The 26,927-nt window shown below is 33.8% G+C and overlaps 3 protein-coding genes across 6 annotated transcripts; 2 read left to right on the forward strand and 1 right to left on the reverse strand.

Annotated features, from left to right (window-relative positions):
* Window positions 1–1,276: 1,276 nt before the first annotated feature.
* Window positions 1,277–12,829, reverse strand: LOC148303229 (E3 ubiquitin-protein ligase TRIM9-like). Its single transcript, XM_088270270.1, has 9 exons — window positions 11,788–12,829; window positions 11,444–11,539; window positions 10,768–11,001; window positions 10,097–10,256; window positions 7,967–8,106; window positions 6,946–7,084; window positions 5,636–5,860; window positions 3,326–3,498; window positions 1,277–2,510 (listed from the first exon to the last, which is right to left on the reverse strand). The coding sequence occupies exons 1-9, from the start codon at window positions 12,502–12,504 to the stop codon at window positions 2,391–2,393; spliced, it is 2,004 nt and encodes a 667-aa protein (XP_088126396.1). The 5' UTR covers window positions 12,505–12,829; the 3' UTR covers window positions 1,277–2,390.
* Window positions 12,830–16,954: 4,125 nt separating this feature from the next.
* LOC148303230 (uncharacterized) lies at window positions 16,955–21,314 on the forward strand. 3 transcript variants are annotated; one of them, XM_088270272.1, is made up of 5 exons: window positions 16,955–17,016; window positions 17,366–17,441; window positions 18,312–18,436; window positions 19,322–20,044; window positions 21,081–21,314. In XM_088270272.1, the coding sequence occupies exons 2-5, from the start codon at window positions 17,393–17,395 to the stop codon at window positions 21,141–21,143; spliced, it is 960 nt and encodes a 319-aa protein (XP_088126398.1). In that variant the 5' UTR covers window positions 16,955–17,016; window positions 17,366–17,392; the 3' UTR covers window positions 21,144–21,314. The 3 variants fall into 3 exon arrangements, with proteins under 3 accessions (XP_088126398.1, XP_088126401.1, XP_088126400.1); XM_088270275.1 differs by lacking the exon at window positions 17,366–17,441; XM_088270274.1 differs by lacking the exons at window positions 16,955–17,016; window positions 17,366–17,441 and adding an exon at window positions 17,511–17,795.
* A 2,708-nt stretch (window positions 21,315–24,022) lies between these two features.
* Window positions 24,023–26,788, forward strand: LOC148303231 (radial spoke head 1 homolog). 2 transcript variants are annotated; one of them, XM_088270337.1, is made up of 2 exons: window positions 24,023–24,193; window positions 25,146–26,788. In XM_088270337.1, exons 1-2 carry the CDS (start codon window positions 24,137–24,139, stop codon window positions 25,956–25,958), a joined length of 870 nt encoding a protein of 289 aa, XP_088126463.1. In that variant the 5' UTR covers window positions 24,023–24,136; the 3' UTR covers window positions 25,959–26,788. The 2 variants fall into 2 exon arrangements, with proteins under 2 accessions (XP_088126463.1, XP_088126464.1); XM_088270338.1 differs by having other exon boundaries at window positions 24,145–24,284.
* The last annotated feature ends 139 nt before the right edge of the window (window positions 26,789–26,927 follow it).

The following is a 26,927-nucleotide window of genomic DNA, read 5'->3' on the forward strand; positions in this document are numbered from 1 at the left end:
AAAATTGCTGCATTATATTATAACTGTTTAATCAGACATCAGTAAGTACAATCAGTCAACAGCCGTTTCAAATGATAAAAAATCCATACATATTCCAACAAACTTATTATTTATGATCTACAAAATCAATCGGCTGTAAAAATAGATATAACATTAATGGCTGCTAGGATTACAGTTGGTTTATTTCAGCCAAATCAGTCTGATATTGAGAAGGCATAAGTATTTATTTTACGTCGGCTAGAATATACAAGAGAGTGCATATGGAAAAATTGTCCTACTAAACTGCCATGCAAGCGAGAAACGCTTCAGGGAGTGTATTCTCCTTTAGTTATATTCATTATATATTTGCTCACTTATGTAATTTCTTCTTTATAAGTATTTCAGTCATTATTACATATTGAAGTACATCATTTTGTAATTTACAGGAGGCCCTAGATTTTTGCAGAGCTTGAAATATCAAGCTATTAAATATGCGCAATAGCGCATATTTCAAAAAAAGCAAAAGTTTTTTTTCATTAATATTTTTAATATTACTTCGGTTCGTTTGGGTTTTACATAAGTCATAAGTAATTCAACATTATGGCCTCATAAGTGTTGGATAATTTATTATTTCGCGTGAATCTTACTTCACAGTAGACATAGGTCGAAGGCCTTGTTTACCTACTTTCTTTCATTGGTTTTCTGAACCAATTACGTGCAGAATTTAATTATAAACAGACGAAGCCGCTTTCGCATAATTTAAAGTAATAAAAGTAAATTACACCCGACCCCTGCCACATCAAAATGTTTTATGTAATTTTCAGGCAATGTCACACGCACATTCTTGTATATGTTACTCTATTAATACATTATTGATTTTTCTCATAGGTGCATTAGCGCACTTAATACTTTACTTACGTACAGGTTTATATCATAGGTTACCGACAGGGTACCGCCCGCGAGTGGGTGTTGCTGTGTTCTTCTAGGAGGTACTAGAGGCCTAGAAAAGGGAGGACTGGGAAGTGGGCAATTTAACTTTATTAATCCCCTCTATATGGGACATTTTGGTAATTTCCTTCCCCCCGCCGATAAGACATTTTGGTAGACAAATAAGTTAGGAACCTGAGGTTTATATTATTTTCTTTTAAGGTTTCATCTATAATAAAACAGTCTTCACAGTACGGACAATTTCTGAAATATGAGACTATAGGTAACGATGATGGCAACTCAAATAAAATGATATTTTTGAATAAATTAAAAAATTACAATATGTATATCTTAATTTTTAATATTAATATTTTTTTCTTCTTCTAAAAACGACTTTTCACAATGCGGTCAATTGAGATGTTATTACGAGTCAGTGATGAATATTTGTTTCTTCCAAAATCTGTGGATTTTTTAGAATAATTTATATATTAAAATAGTATTAATAAATGTATGCGAGAAGAACAAAGAGACGCAGTTCATCGACTTTTATTTTGTTTATAATATTGTCCCCACCACGTGTAACTCCTTTAAAATCGTATATAAGGGGTGGCGGACAAATTTTTGTGTGATCAGATTAAATAATATTCAAAACGTGTATACGCCGCACTCGCTCTGTTTTTATATTGGTGTCGCTTTGTTCTTCTCGCCCTTGTGTTTCGTTATTTTCGATATATAGGTGTAATTTTGTTATTTTCACACTTATAACCTTGTAATTTTTAATAAATAAAAGGTTGTCTTCATTTGCGCGTTTCCGTCTTCCTAATCAAAAGTGTTCCAGTACCGTTAGCAGTAACAATATTCATCATCTACTTTTACCTCGTAGCTTACAATCCCCGTTCCAAGTATATTTATTACCTGGAACAGGAACTGATGGGAATATTTTTTTGCACTAGTTTCAACGGCGTCGGTAACATGTTTTCAAAAACTCACAATGACGCAATAACTTACTAAAATGTCAATAAACAACATTTGCAAATGATAATGAACAAAATTAATTCCCAGATTTTTATAAATATGTACATAGAAAATGTATTTAAATCTCTTGTATAGTGAATACAAGAGGTTTTTATATATTTTCTCATATTTGACAATTAGATCAAGAATTTTATTGAAAATTGCCATCTTCGATACTTATATTCTCATTTGTACTTAAGATAATATTTACACTAAGTATATAACGGCAACAAGTTTGAAAAGGTGCAGCATATATGATTACTATCAAATTACATTCAAATGCAGGTCTATATAACCCAGTGTTTCAGTCGTATTGAAGAAGAAAACGTAATTCAAGTATACAAGTGAATTCATGAAATGATGATGTGCGCAAGTCACTTTATTCCAGATGCTGCCTCATTACGGCGTTTAAAATTTAGCTGGCAATTTGGAAGATCGGAACTTTGCGAGAAAGATGTGTTGTGTTTGTGTCATGGTTCATCCAAGTCACTGGGAGGCTCTATGGCGGGACACAGGGTGACTGCAACGCCACGATTCAGTGATACCGCTGGGTAAAATACACCATACAGATCAGTGAAGGCTATTCCACCCTGTAATCAATTTTTGTTGTTGAGAAAATTGTTATTTTTCATGCACTCCAGTACAACTTTTGTAAAGCAATGTCAAATAATACTGAACAATCTTTGTAAATATGCAATATCCTTATCACTAGATTTGTTTTTTTTTATTTTTATAATTTATATTTGAAGCACTAATTTTGTGATTTTCCATTTTAATTATGTTATAATATTTTTTTTTCTTCATCTTTTTTCCTCCAAATATCACGGAAAAATTATAGATAGTCATGTTTTTCCTGCACTCGATTTCCTGTAGAAATCAGTGATACCAACATGGATGGAGTGAATATTTTTAGATGAATTTAAATTTTGTTAGATGTCAGTAGATTGTTTACACAGAGAAAAATGTTTTTTGGCAATTTTTTTGATTGGCAATGGTATCTATTGTAAGTATGTATCTCTATTAGAACCCCAAGAAGATAAATTAATTTTTAATTTATGTTTTACTTTTTATTTATTGTTTCGGCATTGACTTTGTGGTAAGACATGTACAATGATTGAAGAAACACTTGTTTTTATACCATGTTTTACTTAGTAAATACCATATATTTCATAAAATCTATTGTGACACGTGTTCCGATGCATTCCGCATCATTTTCAAACACTGTATACGGTGTTTGAAAATGATCCAAACATGTGTCACAATCGATTTTAAGAAATAGTGGTATTTACTAAGTAAAACTTAAATTAAAAATGGATAAGTTTTACCATAAAGTGACTGCCTAATCAATTAATAAAAAGATAAATTCAGTCAATGTGGACCCAATATAAAGTGAAGTATGTGTTACCTGCGGCTGTCCATCAACTGTGAAGCGTAGAGTGTGGGAGTCCAGGTCAAGCAGCACGCCCACTTCGGAGCCGGGTCCGATGCCCCCTTCCTGCCGAGAGTGATGCGCGCCGTCGTGCTGGAACCACGAGCGTGACCCATCTATGTACATGGCCCAACCGCTCTTGTCCTTGCCTGAATACACATACATATTATTAAAAAAAACTTCATGAAAAAAATTTGTGGATTATGAAGGACAATAAGAACGATATTTAAAAAAAAAACAAATAAAATAATAATTTTCAAACTACAGTGAAGATTAGTACATACCCAGAATAGTATAGCTATATAAGGACATTCAGTCCCTTTAATCTTCACAGTGGTTTGAAAATGCCATAACAAGGCGAAAGAATTATAGCAAATAGAATTTTTGTTTTTAATAAAAATTTATTCAATATTTGTTTTTAATATTAATTGTATTTAGTGGACTCTAAAATCAGTGTTTGATTTTAATATTTAATATATCACTGATTAAATGCCAAAGGGCTACAACGCAAAAAAAAAAACTAATTAAACTCTTTATACCAAAAATGGTATCTAAATCGTCAACATTTTCATATTCGAAAAACACCCATGATTTTAAAAATGGACATTTTTAACGCTAGAATCTTCCTCTTCCTGGCTCCTTCCAGCTTATTGTCCTCGTAGGCTGCTGGGGTCAGCTCTCCTCGTCCTCGGGTTATAGGTCCTTCTGTCCTGGACGTCACCTAGGCCATGCCTTCAAATCATGCTATCTTTCTGCTTCACCCATGAATTCCTTGGTCTTCTTCTAGATAACCTTGGAGGAAGATCCATTTCTATTGCCTGGTTAACTACATGTTGGGGTTCTCTGCGTCCTATGTGCCCATACCATCTCAATTGTCTTTCCTCTATCTTCCTATTAATGTCTGTTACGCCCAGGCTTCCACGAATACGGGAAACTCTTTATTCTGTCTCTAAAAGACACTTCCGCTGACCATCTGAGCATTCGCATTTCAGCGGATTCCAGCTGTCTAGAGAATCATGGGTGTCTTTTTCGAATATGAAAATGTTGACAATTTAGATACCATTTTTGGAACAAAGAGTTTAATTTATTTTTTTGCATTGTGGCCCTTTGGCATTTAACCAGTGATATGAATTAATATATATATTTTTAACCGGATCCACGCGGCTCGCATAACCGTTTGTGTTTTTACAAGACATGCCCCATACGCGGCTGACATAAGCGTTTGTGTTTTCACTTTGCTCCAAGTTTCGAACCTCAGTTCAACTTGGAGGGATTTTTTCATGGTGTGGAACTTTGGATAAAATAATACGTCAATCTTAGGCCTTATGACATCTGTTGAAATATCTGACTAATAATTTGTAACATCACAAGGATAAATAAAACAACAGATCCCTGATTTTTCTTGCGGTCGGTAATTAGTCCGCGCCATAATCATGCCCTATATCTGTCTCACTCTCGACGCTACGCATCGCCAGTGGGTAAGAGTGACACACGATGCGTGCTTTGATTTATTTATGTTACGATCTAATTTGTTTATATTACGATATATTTCAAGAATAATGTGACACACGTGTATTATAGAGTACCAAAAAGGCACAATGAATCCCATTGAACGTTTTTGTTTAGGAAAATAAATCGTTTCTTAACTAAATACATGATAAAAGTAATCATTTAAAAAACGGCGAAATACCGCCGCGCACGGGCGTCTCTTAGGAACAAAGTTAACGCGTTTAAAAGGTTAAATGTATAAAGTTCACCAGTCTGAAGGTGAACATCATTGTGTGCCAATTTTTTTTTTAGTTTCACAACAGAACAAATAAATGTCAATATTAGAAAACAGAAGTTTGAATGATGAAATAAGGAAAGGATGCAAGGCTGAGGTAAGCATTATCGATAAAATTAAGAAAGGTGTGTTGAGATGGTTTGGACATGTAGAACGTATGAGTGAGGAAAGAACGGTTAAACAAATTTATGAAGCGAATGTAGTTGGAAAAAGAAGCAGAGGAAGACTGAGGAAAACTTAGCACGATCAGGTATGCCAAATACTTGAAAGTGGTCAGGTTAGGAGTCGTAATAATCGGCAGATATGTATGAGGAGATGCATGAATGTGGAAGAGGCGAAGAATGTTTGCAAAGACAGAGTGGTGTAGCGTTCTATTCTCTCTGCCTACCCCTGCGGAGAGGCGGCGTGATGGTTAGTTAGTTAGTTTAGAAAACAGTGGTTAGGAAAAATTCATCATTTGGATGGACCGCCAGGTTATAAAAAAAAGATCAATATATATTCACCCAGCATCTTGTCCCGGGAGACGTCGGCCCTGGCGATCCCAAAGGCGGGGTCCGTGTCTGCGTCGTAGCGGTCCACGGTGAGCCGCCAGTAGTGCACGCCGCGCGACAGCCCCACGCCCGCCAGCGCCACACGGTGCTCCCAGCCCGCCACGCGTGCGCCCAGCCCCGCGCCGCACAGCGCCAGGCCCTCCACGCGACCGCCGCCCTCCCAACTGAACCAGGCCACTGCGCACACCATATGCCCATACATTGTCAGATACCACGCAAAACAAGTCTTTTCACATATTGTAGTCGTACAGGAGAAAGTGACCAAGTGCATTTGTTTACAAAAACGTGATCATTAACTATTTGATATTTTACTAGCTTAACCTTTTAACTGCCGGCAGGTACATGTATGGCGGTACCCAGCACGAAAAAAAACCTTCTTAACATATCGTTTTTGAAAGTGTAATAACGTTTATTTATAAAACTTACCAAATAAATGAAGGGCGCGCCAGTCGTGCAGTCATTTATCCATAATCATAAAATTAATTGTTCATGGTGCAGGGTTGTCACAAAATTTGTCATAGAAAATATGAAAACTTAATTATATGCCAAAAGTAATTGTTTATGTTAGTTTAATATTAAAAGTATACACACACACTATGATTTAAAAAAATTAAAAATCATCAGAATCGATACTAAAATCACTGTCATCAGATTCGGCAGTGACGGCAACTCGGGGATTATTGGACAACCCTGAGCGCCATTAGTTGTTCCGATGACAAAGCTCTCTTTAATTTACGTTTAAAGTGGTAAAAACAAATTCTTTTTCAATTCTGAGTATGCAAAGATATTCTCAATTGATGTCACTATGCGTTAAATATATTTGTATATTTTAAATAATTGATTATCTTTAGTAAAAGCCTATTTAAAACGGCGCGTCTTAAGACGTAATTTTTGTATGAGCGGCGCTCCGATCACAGAAAATTATGCGTCTTAAGACTCTTGGCAGTTAACCGGCTAATATTGCCCTGAAAAAAATCCCAAAGCAATTTTAAACTTGGAAGTATAATATATTGTATTTATAATATTGGAAGTATAAGTTTAACAAGCGTGCTGACCATTACACTACGGAGGCGGACATAGTATAATAAAAGCTTACTATATAATTTATTACGGAATATTATAAATAAAATTATGGACTTTTGGCATGTATACTTAAGTAATTGCATGAATAAATTCAGCAAATCTTTTATAGGTAAATTTTTTAGTTTAAAAAGAAAATGGGTGTTAATGACACATTTATACACAGGTATCATTTAAATTACCTGGTGCTGTTTGCAATCCAATCAGCTCGCTGTAAATTCCTTCACCAGTGGCATTGAATGCCTTAACTCTGGCATTATACAAGGAGTTGAAGTGAAGACCATCCACAGTGCACATTGTCTCCCTGCCGCAATACACCTCCTAGGAATTCAATGTCAGATTGATAATGGATCCATTTCAATATACATCTATGCAGTCCTAACAGAAACAAATAAGTCGATATGGAAGTCTAGAAATTTTCAGGGCTTACGAATCCATTTACGATATTGTTTATATTATTACTATAGTTTATATTATAGTATAAATTTAAGTCAACTATGAGTTTAAAAACATAGTTGCGGTTAACTTCGATATATGGTATGAGCTATCTCATCCTCCAAATATCACGGAAAAATTATAGATAATCATGGTTTTCCTGCACTCTGGTAGCGCTTTCATCTAGAAATCAGAAATACCAACATGGATGGAGTGAATACTTTTAGATGAATTTAAATTTTGTTAGATGTCAGTAGGTTGCTTACAGAGAAAAATGTTTTTTGGTAATTTTTTTGATTAGCAATGGTATCTATTGTAAGTATGTATCTATATTAGAACCCCAAGAAGATAAATTAATTTTCAATTTATGTTTTACTTAGTAAACACCATATATGTATTTCGTAAAATCTATTGTGACACGTGTTTCGATGCGTTCCGCATCATTTTCAAACACTGTATATTACATACATTTACTGACGTAATTCAACTTCATAGTCAAACTACATATGTCATTATTACATACATTTATTGAGGTAATTAAACTTCATAGTCAAACTCAATATGATAAAAGTCTATGATTATTTGAATTAAAGACGGCGCCATGTGAGATAGTTATTTTATTTATTTTAAATAATTGTTAAGCCGTGTAAATGATTAGACTTCCATATTCCCTTCTCAAAGATTTTTTTTTAATCTCTGTTGAGATAACTATAATATCTTGATAGCAATCTCTCAAGGGTAAAACAGGAAAGGACGAAGATGTCTTACCCGGAAGTCTCCACCGTGGCCGTCATCGAGTTCCAGGATGTAGCCTTCAACGTGGCTGTGTATGGGCGGTGTCCACGCTACGGTTACGGAGTTGTTCTCAGCTGCGCACAACTCGGGGGCGAGACCCGGGGCTCCAGGGGCTGCAAATCAAATACACCGACACATCAACCAACATCTTTTCGGGATTGATCTTTTTCCATTCTTCCCATGAATTTCCTTGTTTTCTGGATGGAAGATACAGCCCTCAGTAAAAATTTCATCAATCAACTAATTGATTGTACAAAAAGTTTAAAATAAATAAATCGCTCTAATGGAAGATCCAAAAGTACATAAGTAAGATTAAAATATTTCTAGGTGTGAAGGCATTTTTACCTGGATGAGCATGCTAGCCACACTATACTGAAATGTTAGACCATGGGTAGCATTATGCCGACCAACGGTCTGACATTTTTCAATTCTCGCTCACCAAAACCATGTTTCTATGTATAAGTATAGTTTTTCATATCATCAAATTTCTGCATCCTACCATCGTCAGTAAGAGAAAGACCATCGATATTACGCAAGTGTCACAACATATGCCTCTAGTGATAAGTTAGAGGTAATAATGGATCAGAATACTTAAATAATGTCATAATGACATAAGTTAGATCATATACAAAGAGCCTGGACGATGAGTGAGAACTGTTTGTATGTACATACACCAATATATATTACACGAGAAATACTTAATGCTTTTATATTACCTGCAGGCTGCCTATCTTCTCCATTAACAGCAGCTTGTATGAGAGACCATATCAAGGTTATTACATACATATAATATTGTGTGGTCAATAGATACGAGCATATTACAACTTCGATATTTAATTTCAAAAATACATTTTGCTCGTAATTAAGAATAATAATATTTTATTATTATAACTAAATATGACGGTACAGGTGAATTAATTCACTACCTCTAACCCCATAGACTGCAACCGCTTATCATATCAGCGCTCCATCGAATTCATTATTAGTTTTATTTCATATAATAGCAAAATACATTAAAAAATAGCAAAATACATTATCAGCGCTCTATCGAATTCATTATTAGTTTTATTTCATATAATAGCAAAATACATTAAAAAGTTTGTATTTTATATTTAAGAATTAAAATCACCAATTTTGTTTACTTGGTTTATTATTTTGCGATCAGAAATTACAAATTCCTTTCAAAAATAGAATTTCGGTGAATTTAAATAGTATATAAAAGTTAATAAGCACTACAATTTTCTTTTTCATTAAAAATACTTTTTGAATTTAAAATTGATGAAATTAACACACTGTATGCATTCAAATATCTTTATAGTCTGATGCGTGCCTATAATTTTTATGAAGTACAGTGGAACCTCTTATAATGAGTTTAATTCGTTCCAGCGTCTTACTCGTTAAGCGAAACACTCATTAAGCGAAAAAATAATCCCATAAAAATATAATATATTTTCATTAATTGATTCGGCAGTCACTTTGTGGTAAAATCTGTCCATTTTTAATTCATGTTTTACTCAGTAAATACCACTATTTCTTAAAATCTACTGTGACACGTTTTTCAATGCATTCCGCGTCATTTTCGGTGTTTGGAAATGATGCGGGACGCATTGAAACACGTGTCACAGTACATTTTAAGAAATAGTGGTATTTACTAAGTAAAACATTAATTTAAAATTTATAATATATTTCTAATATTCATAAATTGCATTTGTTTTTGGATAACATGTGTTTAATAACGGTATCTGAATATTAAGTCAACTAATAATTAAAAAAAAAAAAATAATAATAATATTAAAGAAATAATAAAAATTGTATTAACATGTTAGTATTTAGGCTCAACACAGGCCATGCCTAAAGAGCTGTAATACATATAGTAAATGTATATATGAAATAAATATGTATCTATGAATGTATGTATGTATCTATGAAATAAATAAATAGAATAAATAAATAAAATAAATTGTGTAATATTTTATTTTCATATAAATATGTCTTATAAGTTTAAAAGAGTTAGATATAAAATAATTTTAAAAAATATATTAAAAATAGGAGTAGAGTTCATTGAACACCATCAAAGTAAAGTAATAAAAAATGTTTGCTCACGTTTCATCTGTATAAAGTTGAGTTGATTTATGGCTGACAGCAGCGATCGGTCGTCCAGAGTCAGGTCAGGTCTCGGGGGAGGGAGACGCGGGGGGGCTTGCAGGGCGCGAGCACACTCCACCCCCACTCCGGCAGCGCGACCAGCGAGCAGAGATCCCACCTAAGGACACGCTTCAGCTACACATTGTCGCCAATATCACTAAACCACATATCACTATTTGTATTAAACATCCAGAGCCATCTCTCGGGATCGTGGCATAAATTAACACGTTGACTACCACGCGAATTTTCGGAATTCCGGTCTAAAAACCAATTCTTTAAAAATATTCTTTTACTTCTTGATTTTTAATATTTTTTTATAATTATATTTTCTGTTCATTTATTGATAAATTTTCTGTCAATGTAAGCCAGCATTGATTTTTTGTTCTCTTCCCATGCGCCATCTATCCACATTAGCATTGATATCCTACAAATTTTATCGAGCTGCACGAATATGCCAAGTAAACACAGTACGAGATAACTTGTAGTCGGCATCCTAGCAAAGAACGCAATTTACGAGTTATCAGTTGGCAGTCAATGTGTTAATGTTTACTAAAAATCTTGGGCCGCAATATTTAAACACCAACCGGGCTGTAAATATCTGTAGACTATGAGAATGAGTCGGTAGTTACTTGTAAAAAGGCGGCACTTTCTGTCTCTTTCAGTGCTTCTATGCAAAACTGCAGCAAGCCAGTGGCACTTTGCAGGCGTCGAGTGCACGTGGCTGCTTGCTCCTTCATGCCTCTGATCCGACCATCTCTGTCATTCCTTATGGACTCCAGTAAGGTTTCACGCCTTGCTCTAATTGCGTCTACCAGCGCCTCACATTGGATGGTGACTACATTTTCGAATTCCATATAAGATTCCTAAAAAATAACCAAATATTCAATGAAAGAAAAAAGACAAAACATAAACATTTTTTTTTTAACAATTGAATTTTCGTAAAGTGAACTTTTACGAGTGTTGTTCATATAGTGATGACAAATACTTTTATTGAACCAACTTTAAGGATACTCTCCAAGTATCTATGTTGCCTTCTTATGAAAAAATTCTATTCACATAGTTTTTCTTTGATTTGTTCATAATTACAATTTAGGATTTCACCAAATAATTTTAGCATGTAATGCGAAACTATACTAAGTGATTTAAGAAATTCCTAAATTCAAAATTAGTAACGGTGATTCTTTTATATACATTTTTATTGTCAGTGTTGTAGCTTACTCCAAGAAATAAAGAAATCGCAAAATTACGAATACAACACTATAATTTATATTAATGAAGAAATATTTAAATAATAAGTCAACTTACATTTATTTTATCCCCCAACGTTTTAACCCTTTGTATATATTCAGTCATTGCAAGGGCCTTTTCTGATAGTAGTTGAAGATTTTGTGATAACTCAGTCTAAAACGAGAATAGAAAATCAGTAATGTAAATAAACAACAATTAAAAAGACACATAACGGATTTTATTGCGGTATGAAAATCTTAAAATCCTAACACATTTATTGACAGGAAGGCCCATAAGTGGGTTTGTAATACACGCCATATTGTGAAAACATTTTTTATTTTTAAAATTTTTTAATAAGGCAGGCATATTGAACATCTTTAGTGTAGACATTTTTATAATGACTTGAGAAATATTTTACATACCTTTTGTGTTTTGCATGCAATGGCTAGCTGCTGTACTTCGTGGGCAATATGTCTTTCCTGTAGGCAGCGTGAGCACACTGCCTGGCGACACGGAGTGCAGTGGGCCACCAGCTCAACGCCCCCGTGTTCTGCGCACCCCCCCGACTGCCTGCGCTCCCCCGCAGCCACGAGGGTGTGCCGCGACAAGGGCCCGCGCGCAGGGTGGCACGACTCCCTGCAGCTGTCACAATACAGAACGGAACACTGCTCGCAATGGACTGACGCAGATTTAGGTGGATCTCCTTCGCACATTTGACACGTTTGAACAAATTCATTTTTTATCACCCCGTCTCCGAATTTTTCTATTATTCTCTGCATAACACGGTACTTGGGTAGGTTATTCGCTCCATTTTCGTCAAAGTATACTGGTTTCTGACATGTCGGGCAGGCGAGGAACAATGCAGTCGGGGGGAATATGGCGCCGTTGATGGACGAGCCGACGTAGCTGCTCGGACGGGAACTGCACACAACGCCGCTGTCGGTCTCGCTGAGGATGGATATTTTGTCCGCTTCTTGGTAGTCTCCGGAGCTGGAGGAGGCGACGCTCTCGGCCTCGCTCCCTGCCACGGGTTGCTGGAGGCCCAGAGCGCATGTTAAGCACAGTGCGTGCCCGCAAGGCAGAAGCACTGGCTTTTCAAAGAAATGCTTGCAAGCCAAGCATCTTAATTCTTCCTCCATTTCGTTAAATTAACATTCTTTTTCATTCGAGAGCGTGCATGTTATTTTTGATCGATTTCCTTCGTTCGTATACAATACAGGTTCCAGTTGCTAGACAAAATATTTAGTATTTACTACAAAGGGTGGGTCAGCGACCCTCGAGTCGTCAAAACAAGTAGGCAAGTAACACAAAATTCTATGTTATGTCTTTATAGACATATTTCATTAATTGTATTTAATAAACAAAAATACGTAATAAAATAATTCCGCTGATTGAAAAGAATACTATGAAATCATGAAAAAATCAGATATTCGTTTCACGTCCACATAAATTACCAAATTCACTGACCACAGACTAACTATTTATATAAAGACCGCCAACTACCTCGATTTTTTATGGCTGGAAGTGATATTCGCTAGCGGCCGGAAGTGACGTAAACGGCTACTAGTACTAAACTCCCGGCTGGGCGTGACTTCGCCGCGGCTGGGCGTGACTTCGCCGCGGCTGAATGTCGAATCCACCCGCCGAAATATTTATCATTAATTTTTCAGGTTAAATGGTATTGATATTGAAATTTGTTGTATTACATATTTTCAAAATTATAATATTAATATTACAAAGAAGATATTTCACTATCTAAATTTATTTATTTCAGTGTAAACAAAAATAGAAAGGTCACGGCTAAAACGCGACATTTATAAAAAGAGTTTAGGCGTTTAGTTGAGTTCAAAAGTTCAGTTTAATAATGGTTACTCAACTCAGCCGTACAACGGTAAATGGTAATGGTAATTTTTTTGACTTACTATAATATATATAAAATTCCAGAAAACACAATATTTTAAAAGGACAGAAGGAGTGTCCACCACTTCCTGAAGTTATGTTTCTTATCGGGGGTGCCAGCGCCCCTTTCTGGACGTTTTGGAAGTCTGGCTAGGCGTTTTTAAAATTTTCGCATTTGGGGGGTGCTGCAGAAGGGAGCGGGAGGTTCAAGGGAACGTTGTGTCAATAAAGAAAAACTACACTTTCATACGCAAAATTTAACTTTAACTTTGGCATAATACTCAATATTATCAAGTTCTTCATATAAAACAAGGGCCCATTAAAAAAGACATATAGTATCATAGCCACATTAATGCCCTTATCGAAGATATGATAATACGGTTCAAAGACTAACAGGAACTTTTGATATCAGCTTGGTTAATCAATCCATTTTTATCAGACGTAGAAAGTGTTAGTCCAAATTTAAAAGAGTAATTTATTGATCTGCAAAATGACTGTGAAGCCAAAATAATATGTAATCAATGTGTTTATATTAATTTTTGGATACGTTTTCGTCATCAATACCTAATTCTGTGGGAAGAATTGAAATTACCCATAATAGCCTTTCTATCTTCATATTTAGAAGAGAAGGGTTTTAGTGCAGTAATGCATATATTTAAAAAAAAACGCGAAATTGATTACAAATAACCCGAAGAAGAGATAAACTTTAACCAAATAAAACGAAATTGGATCTTTTATATTCAAAAAGTTATTAATATCCGTCAAATATGGGAACATTATCCTATACCATAACTCACCCTTACCTTTAGGAACACTAAAAAATTTTATTGAATAATTTCTCCTTGAAGGGCAGCCAGGAACAATACATTTATAACCCATTATATATGTTTGAAGGCACTGAAAATAATAATGCACTATTAAAAAATTATAAAAAAGCAAATGCAGATTCAATTCCGGCAGGTCAAAATGGATAATCCAAGTTGTTTGAAGGCACTGAAAATAAAAATTATGATACGTATAAAAATTGAAAATAAAGATTAATAAAAGCAGATGTATGTAAGGAAGTAGAGCAAATCTCGAATCGAAATCGGTTCTAATTTTAATTGCCCGCAATAAAACTGCAACCAACAATAAGAAGATAAAAGAATAATTACCAGCAACATAATAAAACAAAAATATCAATATAATCGATGCTGCAATAGGTAGGCACCTACGGATTTCTATTTTTCTATCCATAATTGTCTATAGCCATAGTTAGTCCATATTTATTTCAAATATTTGAACAACTTGTTGGTATCTCGTATTTTTCGTTTGAACAACTTGTTGGTATCTCGTATTTTTCGTTCCCGTTTTGGTGTTTTTGTTAGTGTATTAGCGTGTCTCGTCATTTCTGGTCGTTTTTTGAACAATCTGACGTTTACGAGTCGACCCCCCCTGTCACTGACTAAACTGCCCCATTGTGTCCCATATTCCACTAACCCGCACTCACAGACTAACTATTTTATATAAAGACCGCCAACTACCTCGATTTTTTATGGCTGGAAGTGATATTCGCCAGCGGCCGGAAGTGACGTAAACGGCTAGAAGTACTAAGCTCCCGGCTGGGCGTGACTTCGCCGCGGCTGAATGTCAAATCCACCCGCCGAAATATTTATCATTCATTTTTCAGGTTAAATGGTATTTATATTGAAATTTGTTGTAAAACATATTTTCAAAATTATAATATTAATATTACAAAGAAGATATTTCACTATCTAAATTTATTTATTTCAGTGTAAACAAAAATAGAAAGGTCACGGCTAAAACGCGACATTTATAAAAAGAGTTCAGGCGATTAAAAATGGTTACTCAACTCAGCCTTACAATGGTAAATGGTAATGGTAATGGTGGTTTTGAAATTATTATCTCAAACTATGTATAAATATAAGGCTTTTCAACTAAAACAAAAACGATAGAATTTTCAAATTACTATATTATATTTAAAATTCTAGAAAATACAATATTTTAAAAGGGCGGAAGGAGTGCCCACCACTTTCTGAAGTTATGTTTCTTAACGGGGGTGCCAGCGCCCCTTTGTGGGCGTTTTGGAAGTCTGGCTAGGCGTTTTTAAATTTTTTGCATTTGGGGGGTGCTGCAGAAGTTCAAGGGAGCGTTGTGTTAAGTAAAAAAAACTACACTTTCATACGCAAAATTTAACTTTAACTTTGGCATAATACTCAATATTATGAAGTTCTTCATAGACGGATTTCTATTTTTCTATCGATAATTGTCTATAACCATAGTCTGTCCATATTTATTTGAAATATTTGAACAACTTGTTGGTATCTCGTATTTTTCGTTCCCGTTTTGGTGTTTTTGTTAGTGTATTAGTGTGTCTCGTCATTTTCTGGTCGTTTTTTGAACAATCTGACGTTTACGAGTCGACCCCCCCTGCCCGCACTAGCCCAAAATCCCGAGTTCCAAAGATATCTCCACAGAATACCTACTTTTGCACACACACTATCGCGGAGGTGATTGGGTATGTTTGCCAGTAATTTTGTGCTTTGTGTTGAATTTATACATGCAGTTAAGAAGATAAGTACTTTTAACTAATTACTCACGAAAACGAAAAATACTGACATTATGTGTAAATACCAAATTAATTATTATATTAATTATATATACCCATGAACCAATAAAACTGCCTGCTCACGAAAAGCTCAGTGAGTAGATAAAAATAGCTAAACATTATGTGTTTCAAAGGCCTTTGGTGTTGACAAAGGGTTTTAGTGGTGGCCTTCGGGATATCCATGAGGCGATGGACTGGTTGACAGAACTGGAGCCAAGACTCGAATCCCATAAGACACAACCCATATGGATGAAAAAGAATTAGGATCCACACGCAGAGTAAAGTACCATCACACCGCCATTCTCTGCAGAGGTAGGCAAAGAGAATAGAACGATACACCAATCTTTCTTTTAAAAAAAAAAACGCCTCTTCCACATTCATGTATCTCTTCATGGGGTGGCACAAAATTAATTACTGTAATAGAATATATTTAAATTTTTGCAAATGGCGTCGTACATCAATAATATTTGACATTTGTAAACTAGACAGCTGCATTTTATTAATAAATTTAGGGTGGCTCAAAACTCATCATCCAATTTACTTTTTCATACCTTTACTTATTAAAAAAAAGGTTTTGATAAATGGAAATCTTTATTTGGACTTTTACAATTTTTTCCGTTTAGTGGAAAATATGATATCCGTCAAGTGGCTGGCGCCAGTGTTGATACACATTTGTGCCCGTTTTATCAATCTTTTTGTATACTGCAGCTGTCTAGTTCACAAATATCAAATATGATTGACGTACGACGCCATTTTCAACAATGATAACATCTTCCGATAGGGTGATTAATTTTGTGCCATCTATACATACCCGTCGATTATTTCGACTCCTGACCAAGTTTCAAGTATTTGAAATACTTGATTTTGACATGATTTCCTCGGTCTTTATCTGCTTCTATTACCAACCACACTCACTTAATTTTCAGAAAAGATCCAGTAGCCGTTGTTAGCTGTGCATCAAATTGAAATAGTTTGAGAGTCAATGACTTAATAGGGCAACTGGGCAACACTTTACAAAAACCATAAACAATGGTTGTTGTATGTATCTTGCCCATATTGTTTTTTGCTGATATTGAAAATTTGACTTTTGACAGGAGGTCGGTTTCTAGTTTGTCGCTTTGGTTATTGTTTCGTTGAATTCGAGGTAATTATTATATTACTTATTTAACAGGTTTTCTTTGATAGTGTTAAAAAACTGATAAAACAAAGTATTTTAACTTACAAGTTTAAAATACTCAATTACATGTTATTAATTTGTTAAGATGTATCTATAATATAGAACTAATGTTTTCTCAATAAACATTATTATTTTTTGTACCAGTATTAGTTAGTTATCCTAATCTATTATTTTTAATGTTCGATTCATTAAAGTTGTCCTGATTTCCAGTTTTTTTTATTAAAAAAATGGACTTATAATATTTTTATTTAACGGTCAGAAATTGGTTTTAAAATCATAAGCAATCAACAACAAAAAACATATATTGTAATTGCAGGTACTTTATATTTTTTCGTGACCCAGGATGACTACAGACAATTCAAATTTTGATAAACTGAAAGACAATTTGACAGGTAAATTGCAATCTGTTATTATAAACATAAATAATAACATATAAGTAACTATGGGGATTTTAGTATGGGTTTGATTCACATACTGACACACATGAAATTGATACAATAAATTAGTCTAAATATAAGATTTGCTATATTTTTTGTCTTTGAAATCAATGGGAAAATATGTTCTTGGATTGTAATCCATTCATCAAAAGAACAGTAATTTAATAATGGTTTCTTCTGACCCCATAATTGTTGATGATTGTTTCTTTTTTACTAATTTTTTCTTTTCTATTTAGTGCCTGATTTTAAATTCAAATATAAAATATTTAATTTTAATTATCAAAAATAATTTGGTTTTGCTTGGAATGGGTAAGCTCATTTAGACAGAAGCAGCAATATGTATCATACACTATTATTTTGTAAAGTAAAAATAAATAAATGGCTAGGGCACTCGGGGTTGGATATCTGTACTCATACAAGCCTGTGAAAACTAATGTATATGAGTTACTTAATGTATATGGGTTTTATATTTAAATAAATAAAAAAAAAACAAAAGAAAAATTATGTTGGTGCCTACTTTGGCACTAAGCTCAATTATATCTACGCTGCTGATCATTTTTTGGCTTTTGTAGGATCGAAAATGCAATCAAAAACTTACTTACGCGGTTATGTGCGAGTTCTTGCCTAAAGAGTGTATAATTTATAATGATTTTTTGTTATTTGGCTAAAACCGTATCCGTTGCCATAATAATTATTAATCTGTATATATTTGGCTGAATGAAATGGAATTTGTAATAAAGCTTGCTAGGTGACATGTATTTATTAGTTGATATTGTTAGTTGTTGATGCCATAACACCTGTTGTTAGTGATTTTTGTTATTGTAGAATTAGGACTCTACGAATCTGGAATGAATGTGAAGGATATGGTGGACTTGATGTCTGCTATTCAAAACTCGCGACATTCAGCCGAAGAAGAAGAACTCGTCAGAGAATCTAAAATGGGATCTCAGGTAAATGAGCATTATTTGGTATACAATGTCACATGTAGAAATTCTAGGACATTATTTGTAAACAAAATGCTATATTCATAATTTACTGTTGCGAGAGTAAACTATTTGATACTGTTTCATCAGGTATTCACGACAGTGCTCACGTAACACCTGTTCAAAATTATACTTGCATTTGTGAACATGGATTGGATCAATTTAAATGGAGTATAATTGTACTGGGGATAATCAGTAAGGCAATGCTGTGACAGTGCTCCAATTAATACTAATCTTTGTGTTGCAGTGATAGACCGTGAACTTAAGTTTCTGTATAAAGTATCCATACTTGGAAAGAATAGTGAAAAGTGATATATTAGACATCCATAGGATCAGAAGAAAGCATTCTAATAGATAAACTAAATCTAAGCAAGCTTTCATGGCAATGGGTGGCAAAGTTGTTGCGTGAAGTGAAACGTTTTGGAGTACAGTGGCCGGAATTAAAAGAAACCTGAACTCTACCAAAAAGGCTGGGTATACCATATAACGGGTATTTTAAGTTTAATGGAATATGTTGAAAAATAAAGCGCTTCATGCATTTCTTTCCATTTACAGGGAAGTTTTAGAACAGCCTATGTATTATGTACCTACTCATGGGTTGTATCTTGTTTACAAAAATGTGTTCTATTAATTCCAATATCACATTCCTATTTATTTTGTTTACTGTTTTCAAAAGAAACTAAATTTGTCAATTTTATTACTTTCCTGTCATAAATAAATGTCAATGTGAATAATTTGCTCTATGTAAAATATTTTTTCATTACTTGGTTGTCAGTCACTCTGTGGTAATATCTATCCTTATTCTTCTACACATGACTTAATGAACAAATAATATCCAATTTTCCTTTCCAGGGCGAGTGCACCACAGATACAAAAGTGTTAGAAACAAAGCGAGGAATGGAACGGAGATACAAGAATGCCCCGGAACGGAGACTACCTTGGAACTTATTCCCCATTCCGGAGCAACTGTCCCTGGAGCAACGGGTTCATGTGATGGCGGCTTACAAAGAGCAACTGAGTGTTTGCCGATACCGCAGAGCCAAGACCTCTTCAATATTCGCCGATTGGAACTGTGTCTTTAGTATTCCCATTTCGAAAAATAGGCTATCTCCAGAGTTTAAGCCGGGCTTACATCACACGAGAAGTGGACGGACAGTTAAAGCCACCCCTCATTATATAGATGATGATGACAGCGACACTGAGGTATCAGTTTCCAAAAAGTGCAGAAAGAAAATAAGAAAATATACAAATGAAGAAATAATTGCGAAATCTAACCTGTTTCGAGATACTCCAGTACTATCACAATCTAATTTTGAATTATCAGTTGAAACTGAGAAGAAGGCATTGGAATCTAAGAATTTAGAGAGGCAAATTTATCGGTCCTCAGAAAAGACAGTTTTAGATATTACGACATCGGGTGACGAAGTTGAAAGTGCCCAAAATGATTCCAAACGCTGGAGATCTCGGTCTCCCGAAGCGACTAGTTCTAAAATGACAGTTGTAGCCCAAGTGCACCGGGATCCTAAACATATGGAAAGTATTCACATTATCGATGAAAATGAACAAAATAAAAAGGTGCGCAATAATATTATTCATAAACACGAGGGCTGTTCAATTAGTATGTGGGCCGACGTCATAAAACAAGATGTACTTTTGTTACATGTCTGGGTCCCCTTCAAAGCAGTCACCTCCCCGATGCACACACTTATCCCAACAGTGTTTTAAACTCAAAATATCTTTGAAAGGAAGAAGATTTGAGACAATTCTCGAGATTAAGGACATCACAAAATAAGCATTCTAAGACTGTTTCCAAAAGTGGAAACACCGATGGAATAAGTGTGTGCGTCAGGGAGGTGTAATTTCTATAGAAAGTATTATACATTTTGTAATATGTCAGTCTACATATTAACTGAACAGGCCAAGTATGTACAAATGTAGATTATTACAGTCAGTGCACATTGTTTTTGGATTAATCTGTATATTATTTCCTCCCAGCGTTTCCGCTGCCACTTCAGTACTATAGCATCCTGAAATTGTACTTCATTACAATTAAATTGCACTATGGTGCTTCAGGGCGCTACCATTACTTTGGTGACCTAAACGTAAAAAAAGGAGGAAATAATATACAGATTATCACAAAAATATGTGTTCATTATTTCCAGTTTACATATCGTGGGTATACTGGAAAAAAACATTAACTCTAAAACCCCTTTTTGAATAATCCCCGTTATTTAAAGCTTTTAGCCTGAATAAAATACCCGCTATTATACTTAAAATTGAATTTACTTTTAAAACCACATAAATATGACATTTCAAACTACTTAGTGTATTTTGCAAGTTTATAGAATGTTGAAAACTTTATATGTAATACTGCAACATTAGTTAAAATTGCATATTTTCGAGTTAATGTTTTTTGCCAGTTTACCCACAATATAATGTATGTTTGAAGGAACAAGAAAATCATTAGATAATACATATATGTAGTAGTGTTAATATATGTGTTGTGGTAGATAATACATATAGCAGTACATATTGCTATATGATAATGGTATAAGAATTTGTTAATACATATGTATTTTATTTTGACTTACAATACCTAAATTTGTTTCAGATGCCAACAAATAGTTTATCGAGTAAAAGGCCAAAGCGATTGAAGTTTTCCATTGATGAATAATGTAGTGTTGTTTATTGTAGATATTATATCACCATGTATTGAATCTAGAGCTGAAATATTGCTATAAACATTAATATTAAACTTATTTTAGCACAAATATATCATTTTATATTTTCTTAAAAGAAAATATGATGCTGGTTTTAAGATAATTAATAAATTTAATGATTTTTACATATATTTTTTTTATCCCTCAAATTATGGAATTTCTCTATTATTATTTCTTAATTCAAATACTATGTTTTGATGATTCCTAAAACCGTTTCATTGATAAATTTATTGAATATTTTATACTGCGTCCTTTATTATGATATAGTATGCGGTAAAAAAATTATACAGTAAATGGTATGTGACATACATAATGTATTCTGGTGTATGAAGAAAAACAAATATGCAATTGTTATTTGAATTGTTTTTTTTTTATCAAGTTTAATCAATATTTTGGTTCGTATTTTTGAATTAAAACTATTCTGGTATTAGGTACATTGAATACAAAGGTAGGGATGGTTTTCACTAGAGAGCAAGTAAAACACCCCGAATCATTTCTTACTTTATTGTTTCAGACCTTATTACATACAATAATATAAAATACTCCTGCCTCTACTTGCTATGCAGCCCACACCCCACCATCACCTCGCCCATACTATCCCAGCAAGGCAAGAGCAAATGCTGAGAAGTTCCTGATTGGCTCACATTAGATTATCCCTCCAGATCCCAACACAGTCAAAGACAAAGTAGCAGATAAAAAAATCCACTTAATGAAATATCAACCTTTTAAGCAAAATAATAATTGAACTTCCATTTAAAATTAAAACCCAGCAAGGCAGGTAAATTTGCTCTATTAGAAATTTCAATTTGTGCTAAATTTAGAGATATGCATGAACCAGTAATAAAAAGTTTAAAACAAACTTATCGATGAAACAGTTTTATGAATCATTGAAATATAATGGTTGAATAAAAAAAAAATCACACAACAGTGATACTACTTATATGAGATATTTATCATATCTGGATCACCTCACTGCTTGACCCGAACCCCGAACCTTCTCGAAGGATAATAAATTGTTCTAAATATCTGTTTGTTTAATAGTGGCTTGGTTATGCATTGTGATAAGCTCAAAACATTGTTTTGTTTTCCGTGTCTTTTATTTGGAGGAGAAACGGGCTGGGCCATTTATCTCATTTATCAGGGGGGAAAAAGACTCTTTTTTGTCTATTTTGTAAATAAAGTAAGTATATTATTAGATTAAAACCAATATTTTTAGCTTAAAATATTGGTTTTAATCTAATAATATATTAAAAATGCAATTCCATCACGAAGTGTCAGTGGATAATATAAATCTATTAAATAAAGTAAGGATTGGCAAAAAAAGGAATTAAAGAAAGTAAAGGGCTAATGCTTGCAATCTTCAAAGAAAATTTGTAATCTTAATACCAGATGTTAACAGTTACGTAATTATTGTTTTTTCTAGATCAAAATAAATAAAAAAACATAGAATGGACTTTATATACAAATAGTTAAATGTATACATATATATCTTTTTTTTCTTTAATATGTTAAACTTTGATATTTAGAATTAAATGATTATTTATATCTTACAATCAATTATAATATTACAAACATTTAAGTCACAAAAATACTTAAAGATAATTGAGGAAAACAAAGTACAATGAACCAATTTTGAGTAGCTGTGATATTTTTGATAGATACACTTTTACGTGTCAGAGTTAATCGACAATATGCAATAAATTGATACTAATACAATACATATATTTCATAACTAAAAAAAAATTCATTAATTACTCACACCCCAACTTTATCAGTATTAATACCATCATCGAATATTGTCAATTAAGTCTGCAATTTGTATGATTTGCAGTATTATGCGCATGGCATAAAGGAGGTGGATATTAAGCGAGTAGCATTTACTTGTTACTCGATTTTGTATATGGTTGCATACATTTAGTAACTCCGTATCATAACTCCGGCTGTGAAAATTTTGTCTCGCTGAATGACAAATCTAAAAATAGATTTTTGTCAACAATGGTAAAGAGTATTTATAAATTATGGAACGCATTCTACTTTTGAATTATTTATGTTGAAATTGCGCTATTTCTCATAGTAACCCCAAAAGTCCTGGTAGCCAAAGGGTTAAACGATAAAACTATAGAACACAAGGACAAAACTTAATTTTTCATGGGAACCCTGTCAAAAACACAATTTCATAAAATCATATACTATTACTACTTTCATCACGCCGTTTCCCCGAAGGGGTAGGCAGAAAGAATGGGACGCCACACTCTTCTGTCCTGACATACACTCCTCGCCTCCTTCTCATCCATATATCTAGTTATACATGCCCTCCGATTACATTTGCCACATATATTTTCTTAGTCATTCTCTCGTCATCCATTCGCTCCACATGTCCATACCACCTTAAAGAACTCTTCCTAATCTTTTAAATTATTCCTTGTTCAGCCTTACATTTCTTTCTTATATCTTCGTTTTTAATTCTGTCATACAATGATTTTCCACACATTCTCTAAGGGAGCGCATTTCTTTGATTGTAAAGTATATTTTTACATTCAAAATGTTGAGGTAATCTGATCACTTACGTATTTTCTAAATGTCATTTTGAGATATATGTTTATACACCTGAATTACATAAATTAGATTGGAGTTATAATTTTGAATACAACTTTGAGTCAGGTTATCCTCCTGTGGTAGGTTTTGTGGATGTCAAGTTTCCAGATTTGTGCCACCCCGTGATTCTTATTTTCAAGACAAGCCAGTTAAGCTTACCTGTAGTATGGAATGGAAAAATATCGCTCCTCCTTTCAAGAACGTCATAAATAAAAAATTGTAACAGCAAAAGGAGTACTTGTCCTAGAAAGTAATGGTAAAAGTTCATTCTTTTCTCAAATGAAAAAAGAATGCAACAGTAATGTAAAGTAAAAAAAAAACTGACATTTGTAAACATTGATTTTAAGAGAAAATGTCGGATATTAATGCTGCATCTAAACCAGAAGGAGAAGATGAAGAAGGAATTGGAGTAGGTCACTTTTGAATTATTATTAATATTGTGCTAATATGTAGATGGGCGCTCACAAGATCAAAAATAGATTCTGATGTTAAATAAAAAGGTTTGTCCAGATAATTTAAGAAGGCAAAGTGATTTTTTTTATTTTATAAAATTTAATATTTAATATTTAGTACTCAATTTAACCTTAATTCTGAATATCCAAATATTGTTTTGTTATTTCAAGTGAAAGATTAGATATTCTCAATATTATTAATATTTAAAGCATTTACTTTGTGGTTAGTAATTTTTACTTTAATATTTTTTTTCAAAAATGTTAGTAATATTAACCACTCACCGAGATTTTTATGTCTACCGGTTTCGAGACATACCCGTCTCTTTGTCAGAATAATCACTACCACAACATGCAAACAATACTACCCTACACTACCATAGCACTATTTACACACTTAAAACTACACAAAATGATTAACACATGCGATTTTGGTCGAGCCGAAGACCAAATTTGCAACCCCTAGTGCATGTTGGTCTTCGGAGGTAGGGTAGTATTGTTTGCATGCTGTGGTAGTGATTATTCTGATGACGGGTACGTCTCGAAACCGATAGACATAAAAATCTCGGTGAGTGGTTACATACTAATATTAATAACATTTTTGTAAAAAAAATATGAAAGTAAAGAAATATTACTAACATTTGTGTAAAAAAATACAAAAGTAATATGATATCTGGTAATGGAAATAAGTATTAAATACAGCCGGATTGTTTAAATCAACATTTTCTTTGGGTTGTTGTTTTTTTTCAATAGTACAAAACATTTTGCTATTTTCTTTCAATGCGCCTTTAGGTATTAAATATGGAATTAAATTTGAATGAAATTTTTGTTTTGCACAAGTATTTATATAAAACACATAAAGTTATGTAAAATTTATTTATAAGGTAATGATTTTTGTGTAATTTATTGTAGGAATACCATGGAAAAAGAAATGCACTAGGAGAGCGACACGGATACGGTTGGGCTATATTACCGAATAAAGACATTTATATTGGGAATTATTATAAGGGATTACGTCAAGGTAAAGGCCTGTATGTATTTCAAAATGGATGTCGGTACGATGGTTCTTGGAGAAAAAGTGCCAAGTACGGATTTGGAAAGATGACTTATCCCGATGGATCAAGATATGAAGGAGAATGGAAGAACGATTACAAGCACGGGTTCGGAGCTTATTACTATCCTAATAAAGACGTCTACGAAGGCGGGTGGTACAAAGGGCAGCGGCACGGCCTCGGGACCTATGTGTACTCTCAGCTCCGAACTACATTCATGGGGAATTGGATACGCGGAGTTCAGGAGGGACCTGCACAAGTGATATTTTCCGGATATCGGTACCACGGCTCGTGGTGTGAAGGATTTCCTCAAGGAAGAGGCTTTTTCACGTTCGAGTCTGGTTGCATGCAGGAAGGGGTGTATTGGAAGAAACCCCCACCAGAGAGTGCCAGTTTTGAAGGACAGCCTCAGGAATCGGAGCCAGTGTGGATGCCTGTGAAGATTATGCCCTACTGCATAGAACTCCTACCCCCGCAGCCGATGCCTCTCCCAATACAAGACTCCTTGGCTTCGTTGAGTGATGATCAAATAGATTCCAATATCTTCATGTTTGAGCCCTATTCCTTTCATGCTGTTTCTGACACCGGAGAAGAGGAAAACGAATATGATCATTATGGTGAAGGCGGATTTCCAGAGTCTACTCGTGATTTGCAGTCAATAACGGAAGAATAGAAGATAAATAAAAAAATCATGAAATAAGAATGTATGTAAATAATAAAAAAAAATTATTAATTGATTTAGCATTATCTATCCGTTTTTCATTTACTTGGTAAATACTAATCTATTGTGACCTGTGTTTCGATGCATTCTGTTATCATTATACAGTGTTTGAATAAATTTTAAGGAATAGTGGTACATATTTACAAAGTAAAATTAAAATAAATATTAAATATATTAATTTCGGAGAAATCCAGTAATGTCTTTTTTTATAAAGGATACATTTTAGTTAATGAAATTTTTATAAAATGATTTGAAAGAATTTTAAATAATTATATATATTATTAAGAGGAAAAAATATGATCAATAAAATGGAGTCTCCTCCTGATTTGCAGGAAAACAGCGACACCAATATATGAAGGAAAAAATATGGATCACTATGGTAGATTTATTTTCTCCATCCATTTTATTCCTTATTACAAAATGTGTGAAAGCAAAGATTAGTTTGTAACCACACAGTTAAAAATGACAATTTTTATATTAACACACTAAGGGCGGGAAAGGTATTTCTACCCGTTTGGTTTGGTTTTGGTGATGCTTAAGGACGGGAAGGGTATATTTACCTCCTGCGCTGGGCTCATTTCAAAGTCAGAAAAGAAGAAATTATTTAATGTTTTTATAAAAATGTTATGTACCAATCTCTTTGTTAAGGTCTTAACTATATGTACAAATATCGAATCTCGTCGCCAGCACTCTGCAGGCGTAAAAAACACCCATCCCTAGTGTAAATGATACAAAAGTTCAACCGTCCTTTTCCTACTTGTGCACTAGATTTTCAACTCTTGTTCGATAATTATCTATTAATTCCAGCAAAAACTTATTATTATTACCTTTGTGTTTTCAAAAATACAACTTTGTGCTACTGTATTTTCAGGAATATTTGGGACTTTTCTTTTTCCAGTGGTATGTTAAATGTTGTCCTCC

The sequence above is a fragment of the Brachycentrus maculatus genome, unplaced genomic scaffold (genome assembly GCF_059751285.1).
Source record: "Brachycentrus maculatus isolate JH-2025_06_01 unplaced genomic scaffold, ASM5975128v1 h1tg000378l, whole genome shotgun sequence".
NCBI lineage: Eukaryota > Metazoa > Arthropoda > Insecta > Trichoptera > Brachycentridae > Brachycentrus > Brachycentrus maculatus.